Source organism: Centrocercus urophasianus, unplaced genomic scaffold (assembly GCF_019232065.1).
Source record: "Centrocercus urophasianus isolate 14NV4802_14NV808 unplaced genomic scaffold, USGS_Curo_1.0 seq_11, whole genome shotgun sequence".
Lineage (NCBI taxonomy): Eukaryota > Metazoa > Chordata > Aves > Galliformes > Phasianidae > Centrocercus > Centrocercus urophasianus.
In genome coordinates, this window is record NW_024884253.1 from 45,141,708 (window position 1) to 45,161,178 (window position 19,471).

The 19,471-nt window shown below is 43.4% G+C and overlaps 2 protein-coding genes across 17 annotated transcripts in view; one reads left to right on the plus strand and one right to left on the minus strand.

The window, feature by feature from the left end:
- Positions 1-3,726, plus strand: part of ESCO1 (establishment of sister chromatid cohesion N-acetyltransferase 1) — a 28,209-nt gene extending 24,483 nt beyond the window's left edge. For both annotated transcript variants that reach the window (XM_042838880.1, XM_042838888.1), the window contains 3 exons: positions 836-979; positions 1,251-1,438; positions 2,762-3,726. In XM_042838880.1, coding sequence (XP_042694814.1) covers positions 836-979; positions 1,251-1,438; positions 2,762-2,909 — 480 coding nt within the window. In that variant the 3' untranslated portion in view covers positions 2,910-3,726. The remainder of the gene's footprint in view (positions 1-835; positions 980-1,250; positions 1,439-2,761) is intronic.
- A 598-nt stretch (positions 3,727-4,324) lies between these two features.
- The window catches only part of GREB1L (GREB1 like retinoic acid receptor coactivator), a 128,561-nt gene continuing 113,414 nt past the window's right edge, over positions 4,325-19,471 (minus strand). For 14 of the 15 annotated variants that reach the window (XM_042838790.1, XM_042838868.1, XM_042838840.1 and 11 more), the window contains 12 exons: positions 18,340-18,902; positions 17,726-17,828; positions 14,373-14,528; positions 14,015-14,154; positions 11,977-12,138; positions 11,448-11,652; positions 10,625-10,790; positions 10,088-10,315; positions 9,148-9,289; positions 8,464-8,664; positions 7,757-7,895; positions 4,325-7,112 (listed from right to left, as the gene is read on the minus strand). In XM_042838790.1, the coding sequence (XP_042694724.1) occupies positions 6,949-7,112; positions 7,757-7,895; positions 8,464-8,664; positions 9,148-9,289; positions 10,088-10,315; positions 10,625-10,790; positions 11,448-11,652; positions 11,977-12,138; positions 14,015-14,154; positions 14,373-14,528; positions 17,726-17,828; positions 18,340-18,902 (2,369 nt within the window). In that variant the 3' untranslated portion in view covers positions 4,325-6,948. The remainder of the gene's footprint in view (positions 7,113-7,756; positions 7,896-8,463; positions 8,665-9,147; positions 9,290-10,087; positions 10,316-10,624; positions 10,791-11,447; positions 11,653-11,976; positions 12,139-14,014; positions 14,155-14,372; positions 14,529-17,725; positions 17,829-18,339; positions 18,903-19,471) is intronic. The other variant, XR_006171969.1, reaches the window with a different exon arrangement.

Sequence of the window (19,471 nt, forward strand, 5' to 3'; positions counted from 1 at the left end):
GCCAGATATTTTGTGCAACAAAAATGTTCTGCTGCGTTTCGACAAATTGAAACATGCTGATGGTATTTCACAGCATGAGTGCCTTCACCATTATCTGGATGATTCTTGGCTAAAAACAGATTTAGTGGCCTCAGTCTTCTCTTCCATTCCAGTGTCCAAAGCAGGATTTGCTCTGGTTATGCTGCATCCAACAACTTTCTAGTACTTCTAAAACTGTGGGCTTTTTGTTTGGGCCTTTTTATATAACTCCCTGAGACTTTGTTGCAGTACTTCACTGTCCACGAGGTGGGAATTTTCCCCTCCGTATCCAATAGAATCTCCGTACTGCAGTTTAAGCTCATGAGTGCACGTTGTTCTTCCAAAGCAAACAACTTGTACATCATTTTCGTTAGAACGCCACTAACTTTATATATTCATAGCACCGTTACTTCCACTATTGTGTGACTGCAGTGTGCATTACAGCAGCTTCTTGTACCTTTTAATGCACCACTAAGGGAGGCCACCTCATTTCTGTGCTTTGGCACAGACCTCATCTGCTGGGTAAAGTATTGGAGTCCACATTTTGAGAGCCTGCATTCTATTAGCTCTTAGTAACTGGGGCTTAATGAAAGCTGATGTAGAGGTATCTACTCTTCCTATTTCAGCCAAGCATTATTGAAGAAATGGTTGTATGGACTTGCTGTACATTCCTTAGGACAATCCTTACTGCTGGAATAGCTTTCAGTGTTTTATGTGCTTTAACGTGTTTCCATAAACCTGTCATTTTAATGAATATTTGTAAGAACGTTTGTTGATATACATAATTCTTATATAGCCTTTACACTTGTTTTGACAGGTTGAAGAAATTAGAGAAATGGTAGACAATGACTTGGGATTTCAGCAAGCTCCGCTCATGTGTTACTCGAGAACGAAAACTCTTCTTTTTATTTCTAATGACAAAAAAGTAATTGGCTGTTTAATTGCAGAACATATCCAGTGGGTAAGTGATGACTTGGAGAAGGACTGTCTGCAAGAGCTGGTGCTTGGTAGCTGTGTTCCTCATGTTCTGCAACTACAGAAATACCTTTGAATCCAGGAGTGGCCATTGAGCTGATATGGGAGGAGGGGTGGGGGAGGTTTTTGGTGTTAAATCACTCTGAAATGTAGCCATTTATTTTAGTATTGTCAACGCTGAGCTGAGACAGACAAGAATTACTTTATTTGATAATGATGCTGTTATAAAGTAACAAATGTTTTGATGTCACCTGTAGGGCTACAGAGTGATAGAAGAGAAGGTTCCAGAAATTAGTTCAGAAAATGAAAAAGTCATATTTGAAAGGCAGAAAGCGTGGTGCTGCTCAACCTCCCCAGAGCCTGCTATCTGTGGCATCAGTCGGATATGGGTGTTCAGCATGATGCGTCGGAAGAAGATTGCTTCCCGGATGATAGAGTGTCTGAGGTAATATTAAGGACGGTGCCGTGGTTGTACGGCTAGTTTAGAACTTAATCCAAGATGCCCTTGTGTTACTTTGTGCTTCAAGCTTGGGTTTTTAAGTCTCCCGTGATACCTGGCAATATAGAGGTGAGTGCGGCTGACAATTCCAGTACAGTGTGGGGTCAGTAACTCACGTCAGCGTTCTGCAGTATCTTGTGTTTAAAAGGGGTCTTTATTTAAGAGCTGTGAAGAGCCAGCCTGCAGGTGGGCTTGGGTAAATTCCTCTCAGGTGATGATGAGTGAAGGAAATCAGACTGTCCTTGGGCCGAGTGTTTGAGATCCAAGTGTTCTCCAAGGACTGTGATGCTGTCACTGGGCAGAGACCCATTCCTTAGAGGTAGGAATGGGGAAGTGAGTGGAAAGAAGGTACATACCACTATTGGATGGAGCCCAGTCAGTGGCTTACAGCTGCACTTCAGCCATGTGTTTCTGATTTATTTTTCTTAAAGCTTTGCTCAGGTTCACCAAACATTCTGAGAGAGTTTCAATTTCCATGGGGCTTTAGTAGCTATTGATGAGTAGCCTCAACTGAATACTAAGTGCTAGATATGTAAAAGGACTCAAATATTTGCACCACTATTTAAACAGATGTTAAAAGACCTTGCATCTCACCTTATAGTGTGTTCTGCTGCTTGTCTGGCCTTCCAACTAGCTTGTTTTCCTAAATTTGTTCGGGTAGCCATCCAGAAAAGTACAGCAGTACCCTTGCCTATTTCCTTATTTATTCAAGCAAGAATAGAACTTACATAAAATATTTTCACAAAACAGTAAACAAATTGAATATTCCTTTTCATATAATTATTACTGAATGTGTATTGCTTAAGAATCGTGTGAAGGCCATGTTCTTAGATATTCCAAATTAATCCAAGCTGTGCTCTTATCCAAAATGTCAAACGTGATTTATTTCAGACTGGCACTTGAAATTGCATCAAACCCCTCTGTGAGGACCCTGACTTGCTGGTAGCTGTTATTTCCCTTCCTGGTGATTGTCCTTTATATAGCTGGAATAGTTGGAAAGAAGTCAGAGCAAACTCTGGAACTGAACTTGTTGCAACTCCGAAGAAATGGCCCCACAGAAACACTTGTTCTAAATGAGGAAAACCTTCCCAGAACGAGGGCTTCTTTTTGCCATTTGATAAGAGGAGACAGTGGCTCACAGAGAATGAGGCTTCCTCCTGTGGAACATCCCACCTCTTGATCAATGATCTGTGGCCTGATAGCATAAATAATGTTACATTATTCCCTGAGGGTAATTCCCTTTATTTCCCCCCCCTCTCTTTTAAACAGGAGCAACTTCATCTATGGCTCCTATTTAAGTAAAGAAGAAATTGCGTTCTCAGACCCCACTCCCGATGGCAAACTCTTTGCGACGCAGTACTGCGGCACCGGCCAGTTCCTGGTGTACAACTTCCTGAACGGGCAGCAGCAGGCTTAGCTGCCCCTGAAGAACTCCATTTGTAGGGGGAGACTTCTGCCAAAACGGACGGAATGGGTGCAGACCTTATGCAGAAGCCAGGGCCATTTTTCTTACCGTGAACTCAGGACTGGTAACAACCAAAAGGTTGTACTATTTTATTAAAATTGTAAACAATGCAGTAATAGGCTAACTTTGTTTTTGTAAAAGAAAGATATTTTATTAACTTTTACAAAAGTTTGATTGTATTTTATCTAGTTAGTCATGTTTACATGCAGCAGAAAATTGTTCATAGTGGACTGTAAACTAATGCAAAGACTATAGTCTCACTGATGAGTACGTGCTGAAGTTCTTAACGTGGTGATATACCAGTGCTGGGCGGAGCTGGGAGCCCCTCTCCCCCTGCCAGGTGAGGCAGCTGCAGGCTGCCTGCTTGGCAGAGCTCCCAGCCCTGCCCTGTGCTGGCGGAGCCAGGAGCACCTGCACAGCTGTGCTGGGCAGAGACCCTGTGGCTGCTGGTGAGCATTGGGAGCACCTTTCTGCTGCCAGTGGGCCAGCCTGGCACCGAACTGTACCTAGTGGCTTTCTGGCCCAGGGCAGGTGTAGAGTAAAAGGGGGAGTGCAAATGGCAGGGAGCGGTGTGCAATTCGTGTTCCCTCAAGCACTGTACTGAGTATATGCCTTTGTTAGTGGACTTCACTTTGGTACTTGTCACTCCTTCATAAAGCTCTCCTCTTTTAAAGGGTTTGTATGTTGAAAAACTGCTGTGGCCTTTCTTGATCTGTACATAATGTAGATAGATGAAAAATAAAATTCTTGATAGCTTTTTCTAAAGTTACTCTACGTTGAGGACAAGTGTGAATGAATCCTTCCTGTATTCCTACTTCTGTATGTGAAATATGACCGTAGCACCGTGGGTTGGACGCGGGCTGTGAAAAACAATCCCTGTGCTCCTGGGGTCAGAATTGCCTCTTTGGCAATCAGTGTGGGGGCAGTGAGTGCCACTGGTTGGTTCCCAGGAGCTCTGGCTCAGCACCATCCTGCTAGGAGGCTGATGGGCTGATGAGAGGTGGTAGCATCATCCTCAACTATGGCCTAAAGCCCTCCTGGAGGGGGGGAAGGAACTGAAATTTGTACTTTCGGTTTGCTTTGAGGTTACACTGGTTTTTCTGTGCTGGGTGCTGCCATGGATCTCCTTAACCTTTGTCTAGGGCTGAAGCAAAGAACTCACACTGCCTGTAGAATGTTCTTCATTCAGTGTGCTGCATGGAGTGCCAGTCCACAGAGGCTGCGACCAGCAGGTGTGCAAGGGCGCTGTGAGCTGTGCTGCAATGGCCTCCATCACACAGCTGGGGCAGGTGCACAGAAAGCCTGGAGGTGAGTGTTGCTGGTGGGCCTGGAGAGCAGCCACTGCCAATGTCACAACAGAAGCGGTCTTAAATGGTATCTCAATATACTCAAATTTAATGAAAGCACATTATAAACATACCATCGCCACAACTTCAGACAGTTTCAGTTCATAAACAATAGCATGAGGTAGACTGACTAGTGAAGCTAAATTCACCAAGTTTTTTTTGGTTAAGAAAACTTTACACTAGGAAAGCGACATTTTAACTCTCTTCCAAAAAGTCACAAAAAGCAATTACATAAGTTAAGCAAAAAGCATCTGAATACGATTCTTTAAATCTTAGTTTACATTCAAATTTAACCTGTGAATAGGCAATAACATCTACAAGGAAAATATTATGCTGGCCAGTGTAATACATTCATAGGCATGGCTGTGAGGGCGAGGCTTAAATGCAACATGGAATAGCACTAATCCAGCTGCCAACCAAGGGGCTCCTTTCCAGAACTGCACTGGACAGGCCTACATGCTGTGAGCCCATTTGTGTCCTCTTTCCCAGCAGTTCCAGACCTCCTCCTGTCTGTGCACATAGGAGGTAAGGAAATCTATTTGCTAGGTTTGCTATTTCTTGGTACAGGAAGGCCAATATATTGACATCCTGCAGCCACTCTCAACCTCTGGGACCATTTTGCACTGTTTCACCAAAGGGCTGCATCCTCACAGCAGTCTCAGCATCCAGGATTTCAAGAACTTCTTAGTGCAAACGTTAATTATGCAAACAGAAACGATGTGATTCCTGAACACTGAGTACGTGAACCTTTGATATCGCACTGAGAGCCAGAGCCCCCCTTCAGCCCCTCTGGACAAACCGTGACTCTGGTGCTGCATTCAGGGACAAAGCAAAAGCTTCAGCAACCCCCTTTATGTCCCTGCAAGTGTTCAAATAAAAGGCAGGCTGCGACTGCAGGAAAATCAAAAATCCATCTACAGAAGGGTGGCGGTCAGTTGAAATTTGCTAAATCTGCTGCATCAGAGTTAACCTACATGAATGCAGGCAACTCATTTTCCTTTTGCCTCAGCCTATTATGGTTTCTTTCATCCGTAAACATCTCATGAGATAAAAAAAGTTGCTCAGTTACCACAGGATGTGAAAAATAAGGATGCAGCTTTGGCAGCTCCTCCAGCGAATCGCAGCTAAATAGCAACGTATTCATTTCATTATTTTTCAGAGATTAAATTAACATACCTGGACTTCTCTTAAAAACACACTGCATTTTTTCTTTCAAATAAAGGCATCGCGATGCGCCGGGAGATTTTCTCTTTTAATAACGCATAGAAACATCAGCTGGGTTACCAACGCTAAGGGCAGGAGTGAGGCTGTGTCCCAGTGGGATTTAACCCTGACAACCAAATTCTACTGCACCAGGTTCCTCTAACACAACGTACAGATTCCTGATTCTTGTCCAGCAGAAGACCACAGTGTGACCATCACAACAGCCCACAGATCAATGAAAAACAATGGGCTGACGACCTAAGGAGGTGCATCCAATGGGCACTGCTTCTGGGCAGAAGCGCTCCTGAGCAGCTCCCTGGGACTTCTCCCCTTCAGATGCTGCAAGATCTCCTTCATTTTGGACTCATTTTTTCTCTCTCCAGTCCAGCTCAGGCACCGATACCCTCCCAGCACCTTTGTCTGATACATGCTGATTTACATGGAGGTGGGAATTGATAGATCTCAGCTCTGCAGCCAACTGCAGCTGACTGAGAAGGATCCGAACAGTGCTTGGCCACCCTCCAGGCACCGTACAGTCATTAAGGTTGGAAAAGACCACTGAGACCATCCCGTCTTAATGATCTTCTGTCACCATCCACACAGCACAACACATGGGCCACAGCTTTTAAAAACTTGGAGAAGTAGGAACCTGAAGGTCTCCTGCTGGCAGGTTGTGCTGGACTGACTCCAACTGAAGAGAGCCTCTTCAGGAGCCTCCTCACCACGTGAGCCAGCAGCTCTGTCCCTGGAGGTGAGGAACTCCACAGTGGGACGCAGTAGCATCGCGAGGAGGATCCGTGAGCACCGCCCCATGCCTGCCATGCAGTTGCTGATTTGTTCAGGTTCAAGTAGTAAACTTTGAACACCTGTGGAAATTTTGCCAAAGACAGTTTCAGTACAAACACAATTACAAATTCTGAACTAACACTGCACAGAGAACGAGACTATTCCTTTTAATACAAATATCTACAAGACGTTGTAGTTTCAAACCCCTGAGTATTACTGTACCACAGTACAGTCTGTAGAGGAACAGTGGGCTCTCCTCTGCGTATCCTCAATAAATCCCATATGCTGCATTGAGCTTTTGTAACACATTCAAGTGAGAGGCTGCTGAAGGCAGCTTCTTCCAGAACTAACTCAGCTGGAAACAGAATTCCCCATCAGCCAAATTCTGTCCTCTTCCCAAACCCCATGGCGTGGTGGCTGCATGATCAGGGTCAGCGGCTGGGACCGATGTGACAATAACTGGAATCTGTGATCCTCAAAATTGTAACTGCTGTGATCATTTGATACCTAGGAATAAAGCCTGCTTTAGAACGCTGGGGAATCCCTTAGAGTAGTCTTGGTAAATATTGGTTGCACTTTGCTCCACAGTGATTGTACTTTTTAAAACAAACAAACAAAAAAAAGTGTTTTTTTCATGATAGGTGTCTTCTCAAAGCTTATATATGGCGGCCGGTAAGAAAATAGAGCGGTTTGTCATCACTGCTGTTGGCAGTTTGGAACTCATCCCGCAGGCGGAACTGCCACTCGTCCTCCAGCTCCAGGCGGACGATGGTCTGTCGCAGTGAGCTCCGGTCCTGGCATATGACACACAGCGTGGCACCTTTCAGTGAAAACACAAGAGAGCCTTAAGGAACTGTAACGACTCTCAGCTTCATTCGCTGCCTGACAGCATCGTGAGCACAAGGTGCTGCTATCAGCCACAGCAGGGAGAGCATTAACCTCGATCCCCGATCCACAGATCATTACTGAAGTAATTCTGCCATCCTCAGCACAGGAGGCTGATGTGCTCAGATTTACCACAAACTCACCCATTTTATCCCATGGCAATTGGCTACATGTCACTATAAAGACAAGAGAGACTTGGACGAGGTCTATAATGTCCTGGTGAGGGCAAACCTGCTCCATCCTCCAGCTAAGAGCTGTCCCATCCCACAACACTGAGCATTTTGTGCCACGGCACATGGTCACCAACCAGCAGACCAGGCTGCCCAGAGCCACATCCAGCCTGGCCTTGAATGCCTTCAGGGATGGGGCATCCACAGCCTCCTTGGGCAACCTGTTCCAGTGCGTCACCACCCTCTGTGTGAAAAACTTCCTCCTAATATCTAGCCTAAACCTTCCCTGTCTCAGTTTAAGATCATTCCCCCGTGTGCATCTGTACACTGCTCTGCCTTCCCATTTCCCCATGTGCAACTCATCCCAGCAAAGCAGAGCCACAGAGCATGCAGCAGGGCAAGGTTTTACCTTTCAGAAACCGGAACCGCTTGAGGAAGTCAGCACCGACAAAGGAGTCGCAGAGGTACAGCAGGAGCCCACTGAAGAACACCCCTTCACAGTTGACGTTGACAGAGTGTGGGCGTGAGCTGACATAGCAAATGGCCACCTGCATGAAGGGGAAGCACGCCCTTGTGTTAGACACGGCCCAGTGAGGGCCTTAAGTGGAAGGGAGCACAGAGCGGTGCTGACTGGTAGGTGAACTGGTGCTGGCAGCCAAACAGACCAACAACAGCAGTGATGAGCTGACTTCACTGGGAAATAACTCACCAGACAGACCAGAATAACTTCAGATTTGGTCACAAACCGTGAAATGCCTTATTTCAGGCCCCTGAATTAACCATAGAACCATTAAGGCTGGAAAAGACTTAAAGATCACCTAGTCCAACCATCAGCCCATCCCCACCCTGCCCACTGACCACGTCCCTCAGTGCCACATGCACATGGTCCTTGAACACCTCCAGGGATGGGGACTGCACCACTTCCCTGCGCAGCCAGTGCCAATGGCTCACTACTCTTCCTGAGCATAAAGTTTTCACCTTCGGAGATGCAGAGCTAGACCAAGCTCTTTTCAATCACAAGAGCCTGTTCACAGAAGAAGAGTTTTCCAATACTAAAGATGCTGAAGTACAGGTTTGCATTTCCTGCTCCCCATTATCCCTGCAAATATTTTGTACCTCAAGACCAATGTTCAGATAGCAGTCAATGGCCAATACTGGGTTCTTGAAGTTATGAATGGCCTTAGGGAAGAGTTTGTATGTCGCATGCTGAAGGAATTTCTCCAGGAGGAACTGAGATGGGGCTGCCAACAGCGTGTGCTCACTGTCTGGGGCGCAGACGTACTGAAGAGGCATGATTGGTGCCGGGCTGTCTGAAACCTGCAACGAAGGCAAGAGGAGCCCCTTTAAACCCTCCTGAGTACATCTTCCCTACAGAGATTCTTTCAGCAGGGGAGGGGATCACCACTGCAGAAGGAGAGAAAGCTGGGTGAAGAATCAAAACCCCCACTTTGATACATTAATGCAATAATCATTAAGGTTAGAAAAAACCCTCTAAGATCATCTACTTCAACCATCAACCCATCCCCACCATGCCCACTAACGCCAGCCTCAAAGGTGAAGAGCTAGCCCATGCTCTTTCCAATCCCAATCTATCTTCTAACTGTTCAGGAGTGTTGCTGTTAGTCATCTATCCTTAGCAATACTTATTTTTTTCTATGTGGCCGCTCCACTACAGAATAGGCCATGAACTTCAAATTTCAAGTGAGCACTAAATAAAACTAACAGGCTAGAAAATTCATTCTTTTTCAGGTAAATGGGTTTGGATTTCACCCTTTACATGGCTGAGCATAGACAACTCACCACAATTTTTGGCTTAACAACAAAGTCCTTCTGTCCTCCAACCTGAATATGTTTCTTCATGACACTGAAGTTGTTGAAACGACAGATGAGCAGGCCACTACTGTTTGTCCTCAGATTGAAATCTATATCTTCACAGAAATACCTAGGCATAAAACACAAGGTGATTGAGTCAGCTGCATTCATAGACTCATAGAATTGCTCAGGTTGGAAAAGACCTTAAAGATCATCAAGTCCAACCACAACCTAACCATACTACACTAACTCTAACAACCCACCACTAAATCATGTCTCTGAGCACAGCTGCTGTAAGGGAATAGGATTTTGCTTCGCTCTGATAAGAATTAGAAGTAAGGCCTGTGATAGCTGTGCCTTACTGCAAATGCTTTAGGGTGGAGTTGTTACAAGGAGAGGGGAAAAAAAAGGAAATATATAGCAGAAAGTGAACTGTTCATCTGTTGTAGTTTCAAGTCACGTGGCAACAGAGAGGGAGAGGTGACTGAAGGAAACAGAATAAATCCCTCATCGATGCTCTTGAAATAGCAATGGCCCAGCCATTGCCCGCACTTTGGTTCTTAGTCATGTAAGAGGCTCCCGCACTCCAGGAGCCTCACACTTCCTGTCACTGACTCATTTTGGCCTCTGTTCCCCAGGTGTGACCTCCCAGTTCTTTTTTTTATCCTGAAGCTTCCCCCTCCCATCCCTGCATTTTCAGCCCTCTGTAGCTCTCTCTTGCCTCACAGCTTCTCTCCCCATTCTTCTGGCTGCTGGTAAGCGTGCTTTAATGCCTTATTCATTCTGATACAGCACACACTGCTCTCTTTTTTTTCTATGATTACGTACCTCAGACAGGATCCTCCCATTCACCTCAGAGACGTTTAGGAACACAGTGATGAGCTTTTTGCCCTGTCAAAATATTTTACCACCAACACGCACCACCTACCTGTTCAGATCATATTGCACATTCTGGGTCAGGTCTATGTTGAGCAGAATAAAGTCACGCACGTGGCACCGGGAGAATGGAGCCTTTGTCTTCTTAGCATTCAGCTTACTGTTCCACTTTTGAACACCCAATATTGCATAATGAACAATTTTGGGGGTGGCTTCAATGTGCTGGAGAACATTCTTTAAAGACACATTCTTGCTGGTGCCCCCAGGCTCCAAGGACTGGCTGCAGAATGGGAAGGAAGTGCACACAACACACAGACGTGGCTTATTTTGTCTATATAACAGACACAGTTAATAGCATACCTGTAGATACAGGTGCAAGAAATTCCATTATAGAGACATGCCATTCTACATGCTGTACATATAGAGGTAAATAAACAAACACAGGCTTTTTAAACAACAGCCAAACAATCCTATCCCATCTATTCAGCTATCGTAAGAATAAAGGCCCCTCAGCACAATCGGGTCCTATGCAGCAATTCAGAAAGGGAAAAGGAAGCACCCTATGCACCATTTCTGGAAGGAGACGTACCTGGACTGCTCGTGGACACTGTGCATGTTCCACAGCACACAGGAGTCATCCATGACCACAATGAAAGGCCACACGCACTGGCGCTTGACTCCCAGTTCCTCCAAGCGGTTTCGCTCCAGCTCCAGATTGTGGTAGGAAAGCTCCTTAATAAGAAATCTGGCAGCACCTGAGGGAACATCGTAAAGAAGACACACAGAGATCTTAGATTTTATCACTCCCTCCTGTCAAAGAAAGGCTATGCAAAGATCTGCAAACCCTTTATGAACTTAAGAGTTCATCACATCTTAGTTTAAGAAGAAATCAAAATGTCCATTTTTCAGTGTGAGTGCAACCTAAAAGGCAGATACAAAGAAAAGTGGATCTTTTAAGAGATTACAGAGAACAATTTGGTGGGCATTAGAAGAATAACAAAAAGCGAAAAGTGGCTGAGATCCTAAAATTGAAGCTACTTAAAACTTTATGTAGGTGATACTCAGGAACTTCATGAAAATGAAGTCTGAAGTTCAAATCCGTGACATTCACCTGCAGTTAATATTTAGCCTCAGCTTAACAACAAAAGAAAATTTGGGTAAAATACCTAGAATGAATGTTCACACATCAGGGCCGAGTAAAATGAATGAATGCAGTCTATAAAACACCATATTTTCAACTGAGAAACCATACAGAAATATGCAAACCACATCTCCAACAGCGTTTCTTACAAATCATCGTATCTTGCACACAGACTGCTGTTATTCACAGCACTGGAATGTTTCTCAAACAACATGACCCATACTGCCCAATGTGGATGCTGATGTTTTCACAGCACGGTGGTGTTTCTTACCAACGCCAGCATTGTTGAACATGCCTGGCAGGACGAGCATGATGTGGTTGGGCCAGTACTTGCGGTACAGAGGCATTTCGTACTCCTTGACTACGAGGAGGTGAAGGTGACTGATGCCTTCCATGGCATGGTAGAGGTTCAAGAGGCCGTGCTCATGACGTCCACTCGATGGAGTGAAGATAGGACTCTTGACTGCATTCAAATTCTGCTAGAACAGGAGATATTTAGCCAACATTTTGTAAAAAGCAAGTTATTCCTGATAGGGATTTTTATTTATTATTTACACTAGATTTGAACATTATTGATCATTGCAACACATCTGGGATGGATAGTAGGAATGCAAATAGGAATGAATCTCTTCAAAAACTCCAGTTCTAATGAAGGTAAGGCAAGAACTATGCAAAGGACTAAAACAAAATAGCAAAAATGACAAAAAGACAAACCAGCCAACCATCAGTTTGCAAATGCTTGTTAAGCTGACTGCACTCAGCACATGTAGACCACAAACTGAAGGGAGCCACACACGCACCTTGTCAGAAACGAGAGGGAGACGCATGCTTTCTAAATGCTTCCCTTGCTTGCTAAAGACAAAATGGCTTTCTTTGGACTTCGGGATTATAAAATGCAGTTGGACCTCTTCTCCTAGCATTGAAGATGAAAACGTGAACGCATGCAGAGTGGAGTCAGACACCTGTATTAAAAATATTAAAAAGAAAATTAGAAAAAAAGCAGAAGGATTTGAAAGCAGGTAATGGACAAGGAACATATGACCTGGATGTGGCTCTGGGCAGCCTGGTCTGGTGGTTGGCGACCCTGCACATAGCAGGGGGATTGAAGCTGGATGATCATCGTGGTTCTTTTCAACCCAGGCCATTCTATGATTCTATATATGTCAACGTGCTCTGGCAGTTACGATGCTGGCAGCCACCAGAGAAGAACCACTACATTTTCTTTCAGTAACTGAAACTAACTTTATTAAATTCTCACTTTCATTTATCACAATCTACATTATTTAGGCACGTAACTTCCCCTGCTATTGAAACAATCAACTTTCTACACCACTAGTGATCTTTGGCCCACCTGGACTTTTCTGAATTCTGTTTGAGCTGGAAATTATTTATTGGTATATACAAGGAGAAATGGAACACGTGTGTATACACGCACACGCACACAAACACACACGGGAAAAGAACATGCAAACAAATTTTCCCCAACAATTCACTGCATTATATAGGTATTTCTTCACAGCAGAATGCTCAGCCATTTGGAGGCAGCAGCAGCATGGTCGCACGAGTATGGCATTTTTCCAGTGACAATCCTTCAATCCTCTTCTATGCAAGAAGTAACCAAGGCAGACCACTCCACAAACAAGGCCATGAAAAATATGGGTGAGCCTGAGTTTGCACAGTGCTTCACTGAAGCATGCAAACACATACAAAGTGTCGACATATCTAGTAAGACTTCTTCCTAGAGAGGAGGTGTTGCACCTCAAGGTCAAATCCTTTACTCTTGGCAGTCACTCCTCTATAATCTTTTCTAAAGAGCTGATGTAATTAGCCTAAGTAATGATGAAGCATGAAAAGCATTTTATTTAGATTCTGTTAAAGCATTTAAGAATCTCTCTCCTTTCATAATGCTTGCAATCCAATGACTCTCCTTTGGATATGTAATTTCTCTGAATTATCTCTCATAACTCTATATACACAACTTGTAGTTACAAGAACAAGTAGATACTTCTATTTATTACTAGTCACTATGTTTGACCAGATGCACAAAGATCTGTAAAAAGAACAACAGATGTCCTTTGGGAGGATTTGTTTGGGTCAACATAGGTAATGAAGCACGAGGTTTAAAAGAGATTTGCTGGTGCAGCTCTGTAATAACTGACATTGTACATTTCCAGGTCAGTGTGTCTATGCTGTGTCTGGTTAATAGCAAGCTGCTGGCAAAGATTAGTAAGCAAGAAAAGAATGAATTGAGATAAGAAACTCAAAGTAAATTATTGGTGGTGGTTAATAAGTAATTCTGAGCTACTAAGCAGGAAAAATCTTACCTGCCAGCCTCCTGTGAGCAAAAATCTTCATTTTGGAGAACAAAAGATCAAAAGGATTATGAAACAATTAAAAATGATCCTTTTTGTCCAGTGACTCGTAAGCCACAGCTGAGAAGCAGGTATGGTTGCCAACAAAGGGAGAAAAAAATAGGCCCAGACTCACGCCAGAGGCAGGCTGGCATTTAAGTAAGACAAGCATCCCTCTCAGTCCTACAGTTTTCTCCCATGACACACTAGGAACCCTTTGGGTAGGCTGAATAATGCTCTGGCTTAACTAGTCACAATATTCACCCTTTGTCAGAGGCAGCTGTGAAAGAGAACTGCTCATGTATAACACAGCAAACCCAGTTGATGCTCCAGGGTCTGTAGCTCAATGTCTCCCCCGAGAATGGAAGAAATTAAACAATTCCACCTCAGGGAAGGTGAAAGCATGAGTCTTCAGACCAGAGTGGTAAGCCTGCAGAGACCACAGAAAAATCAAGGATGCAGTTTACCCTTGGGCCTTGGCACCAACCTGTACAGCAGGATTAATGTCCATGTACTGATGGCACTGCTCACAGTGATGGAACGTATTGTAAGCTGCATATTTTGTCAACATCATCGACACAGTCTCTCTTTTCTTAGGCTCCTCTGATTTCATTTCTTTGCTTGTTTCTTTACACAAATGAAAGAAGAAAAAGACATTTTATGAGCGTTCATGTCTAGAGATTGTGATCCTTGTGACAACTGTAAAGAACAAATGTTTTGTTTTGCTCTGTATTATTTAGAAGAACAAAGGCTTTTCTTAAGTTCAAGTGTCCAATTAAGATAATAAAAACCTTTTTTTTTTTTTTAATGGGAAAGTATTCTGAGAAAATTCTTTTTTTACTTACCTTGTTTGATTCTTGACAGGTGTTCCGTGTACACTGGACTTATATTTCTGTACTTGGGGTCATGTACACTCAGGTCAAAAGACATTTTACTGAAGATCTCAATATCTGGCCAGTGGTCATTGCTAGACTGAGCAATTTCACTGCTTTCTGTATGATCTGCAACAACACATTTTAGGTAAGCAGTATCAGATACCCACTAAATGGTGCTTATGTGATGTTTGCTGATTTACAATTGCACAGGAACTCAGACAAGCATACACACACACAAACACACCACAGATATCTCTGAACATCATCAATGTTACCAAAATTGAAAATATGGTCACCAAGAAGTCACTTCAAAGAAACAGCAGTTCCTTGGAAAACGTGTAGGTGAAGCACCCTCACGGGTAACTTTCTGCTCTGCTCTTTGTCAAGTTGCTGAGGTATAATTCACTCTGGTTTATTCACAAACTGCTCAGATGACCTGTCTCTGCAGAAGTGCTACAGACAGAGCCTCCAGCCCCTCTGTGGTTCCCTTTTCAGTACATGGAAAGAAGAGCAATGGGTAAACAAGAAGCAAAAGCATCCAAAGGCAAGAGGATGAAAGCGAGGAGAAAGAGAGTGTATAAAATGTACAAACTAGCAGTTGAGTAGATGATAAAGGCAGTAAAAGACACACTTCTGTTAGAGAATGGGATGTGACAGCAAGGACTTTTTTGCTAGCAAGGACTAGACTTTTTTGACAGCAAGAACTAGAACTTTTTTGCTTCATCCAACAGAGGTATGCCCAAGGTAGACAATCAAGTGTGAGCAACAACATCAGAAAGCACTGTCCAAAGATGACAAACTGAAGCTTGGCGTGAAGCTTGTACAGGAATTGAATTGATCCAGTTTAAAATCAGAGAGAAGAATATATAAGAGTAGGCAAATGAGGTTATTGATTTCAGAAAGGCAAACTCAGATGAAACAAAAGCAGTGTCTCCAGCTCACCCTACCAGACTGACTGGTAGGAAGCTGCTGGTCAGAAGTTGTTAACCTCTGAAGCCCATGAATGTGTTCACACACACAAATCCTGAGAGAGCTGGCCCACTGGGCTGAGAACACCAGGCACTTCTCTACAAATGAGAGTTGGATTTCTTGGAGTCACTGTTACCAAACAATCAGTAACCAGCAAACCAAGCAATGCAAGATCACCAAGAGGAAGGGGCTACGGAGGCACAAAGGACACTAAGAATGTACAAAGTCCAAGAGAAATGGAAAAACCTCGTCAGCAAATAAAGCTTTGCCTCAAGCACCCGCAAGTGCAAGATAAAAAAAAGCTTTGCCAAGTATCACACTAAGGCAGACCTCAGCAAAGCACATGAAAACAAACAGCAATTTTCTTGGCTCTACCACCTCAGCTAGGTAGGCAAATATATGTGCTTTGCTTTAAATTTTGATACACACCTAAATGAATAAGAATAAACTTCATGACACTTTTCTTAAAGAAAAGGTATCTGAAACCAGGTGTAAGCCTGACTGTAGTGCAAGCACAATGCATATATTGTCCATTTCAGAGGAGATCTATGAAACTCTAGGTCTGTGACTTTGACATTGCTATAAAGCTGGAGTAAATGAAAAATGCAATAAAATGCAGTCACATTCCTTGGTTGACCAAAGAAATCCTGCATGACTTTCATTACACAGATGTGACATACCTATTTCTTTAAATAAAAAAATGAAACACATCTTATCTTTCTGGACTTAAATATTTGATACGATGCTATATGACAAATCACATCAGTTAAAGAAAATAGAGACAAGAAATGGTCTGTAAACTGAACAAGTTGATTAAACAGAAGATGGCAGCATGTAACATTATAAGCATTAATGTTTCTGTAGAGTACCGATGAAGTTAACAGAGATCAGCAGAGAGGCACGCTGTTTAATATTTTCACTAGCACCACTGCCTCAAAAAAAACCCTAAAAAAGATTTGTGTCACTAGCAAACTTAAGAGCCACTGTCAATATAAAAAAGGCACAGAAGATCAACCAGAAAGAATTCAATGAGCTCAAAAATTACAGCAACAGAAACTGGGTGACATTCAGAGAAAAAAATTGTATGTGCAGTCAAGGTCTAGTAACAAGCATTTCTTCTGTCAGCTGAAACCACTGAGCTGCAGAGGAACCCACGAGCACAAGCTAAGTAGAGCTGTCAGTGAAACAGGAAAATGGAAAAGTGCAATCATAGGTGTCGTCAATCATGGGGCTTTCAGTGGAGGCAGGGAAATGTACAAGCTGTTGTACGTTGTATTGGTTAAACATCCTACACAACATCACATACATTTCTAGTCAGACGTGCTGGAAGGATACAGTGAAAATAGATGTACAGACAAGCTACTAAACTGATGAGAAAATAATGGGCTTGTCATTTGCGAGGATCCTGCAAGCTGGTTCAGGCTACCTACATGAAAGCTGAGAGGGAGTAAGATTTCTGCATGACTACATTACATAAGCAAACATCAAAGAAGAGTAAAAGCATTCTAAAGCAGTACTTTTTTCAGTCTTCCCTAAAATGTTTCTAAGTGGGGCAGGGGAACATCTTTTGACTGGGGGATTGAAAAAAAAAATAAATCACAGAATTGTAGGGGCTGGGAGGGACCTCTAAGAGATCATGTAGTCCAACCCCCAAATATTTTCAACCACCAGAACATGAAGGATCTAGAAAAGCATTCCATTAGAAACTGTGGGAGGAAAAAACCCACAACCAAAAACCCCATGTAAAACCCAAACTGCTCTTCTGACACACTGTCACACATTCCTGAAAGGGGTGTGACACATCTGCTGTGATCACAACAGACCCGACTGCCTTCATCCTAGGCTTCTGGGTGTATTTTAGTTCAAATAATGAGAAAATAACAGTACTCAAAGTTCCAAATCAAAAGGAAATGTTTTTATTTTTAAGATCGGTTTCTAATTTTTAATTAAGTAATATTAATGTCTCAGGCAGAAAAGTAGTGTTCTTCAATCTGTCTTTTCTGCTTAGAAGCAGCCACAGCTTAAAAATCAGCTAGCAGAGATACTGCAAACAGCAAGCAGATGTTTCCTGTATAGAGTTTTAAATTCACTTTCACTTTAGTGCCAAATAAACATATCAGTCAAAAATGCACTTAAGAGTTCTCAGTTAAGTCCAATGTAAAATTTACATTTTCATGAATCTATTTTTAAGCACATGCAGATATCTACAAGTCTAGCTGCCCATTACTAGACAGGACAAGTGGCAGGTGTAATTTATGAAGTCTTTTTGTAAATCCAAAATATTTGTCACTGCTTATCAATATATAACAAAGTCACTGAATAATGTGTATTGATAGTGACTTCTAAATACTCACTGGTATTAATTTCTTCTTCATCATACACATCTACTTCCAGCAATCTGATCAGCATGCGGAACAGAATCCTTAGGAACTGCAGGTATGAGCCGGTCTTTCCCACCTGAACCAGAGATGAAAAAAGTCTGAAACCCAACTCAGATTAATACTAAAGAAGGACACAGTTCAGATAAATGCATTTGACCTAATGCCTGTTACTCTGCCACTCTAGTTCTTCCCAATAACACAACTTAATATTGCCCATTATGCTGAATGGCATTACAGAGTTGATGTGTGAGGAATATCTGGCCTAGAGCCTGTATCACTTCTGTATGAAGAGAGATGTGCAGTGGTTGACCACTTCCCTACTGATACATTCATGGCAATTTAATGTCTGGTGCCATTCACAAGTACATCACACAAGCTTAAATCATGAAACTTAAAGAACCATTCTTTTTACCACTTTCAGCATGAACTTAACCTTCAAATTTGCCTGATTTTTCATCTCTAAATACATAGTTGGGTACAACTTTGCACGAGCCTTTCAAGGACATCTCCACCTGCAGCTATAGCAGTCGTCACCATCGGTCCACTCATCCTGCTAGTAGGGCAGAAGGAAGGAACAGTGCTCTTACTTGTGGTGGCCCTGTCAAAAGCAGCCGCCTGGGGTGAAAACTTCTTGAGCTGGATGCTTCCCCCTGATTGCTGAAGTCTGCATGGTGCTGCCGGGCCGTTGTCCACTGCCTGTAGTAAAGCGACTGCTCCTCACTGCTCATGTCCTTGTGAAGCAGAGGCCTCAGAGAGCTCAGCCAGGACACATCAGCGTGAGGCAGCAGGGAAGAGGAGGAAGGCAAATTCCCACTCTTCTGTGAGCTCAAGAGGCAGTAAGCAGCTTTTGACAGAATGACGATGCGTGGCAGTGCAGCACGGAGGGCCTTGCTGTCTTTGGTTGAATGACCAGGCCACCGAAATGTCTGAGAGACTGATGACAGCGATGACAGTTTTGAAGTGGTGCTGCTTGCCATCTGGTTACCCAAGGAGTCACATTCCTGTTTCAGAGTCTCTCCAGCTGTGAACCCAGGATAAGTCCCCTCATCTACTGAGCTGTGTGCAACCATTTGAAAGTTAAGTGATGGTGCTTGCTTCTGAGATTTGTCTGCAGCACTTGAGGAGCTCACACCGTTGTCAGCCAGGGAACCTGGTGAAACAAAGAGCGGGTAATAGACAGACATGGCTGACAAGAGGCAATGCAAATAAATCCTGAACTCATCCGGGGCAATCCTACCCTACAAATTCTTCTGCTCCACAAGTACAGCTGGGAGAGCTCACCATGGGCTGTAGATTGGTGCTTCACCATTAAAAAAAAAATAATTATCTATCTTTCTCTTTTGTTGGAGGGGCAACTGCCACTCTTTTCAAGCTCAGAATCCAAATGCAATCCAACCCCAATTCCAAATGAACAATAATCCCAGTATGTTAACCATCATTTTCCATCAGGGACTTCGAACTTGCAGGGGAGATTCAGGCTGGACGTTGGGAAATACTGCTTCTCTGAAAGAGTGGTCAGGTGATGAAATGGGCTGCCCAGGGAGGTGGAATCACTGGCCCTGGAGGTGTTCAAGGAACGTTTGGATTTTGTGTTGAGGGACATCGTTTAGTGAGAGCTATTGGTGATGTGTGGATGGTTGGACTGGATGATCTTATGGATCTTTTCCAACCTTGGTGATTCTATGATTATCTTCTGAAATTCAAGTATAAAACACCATT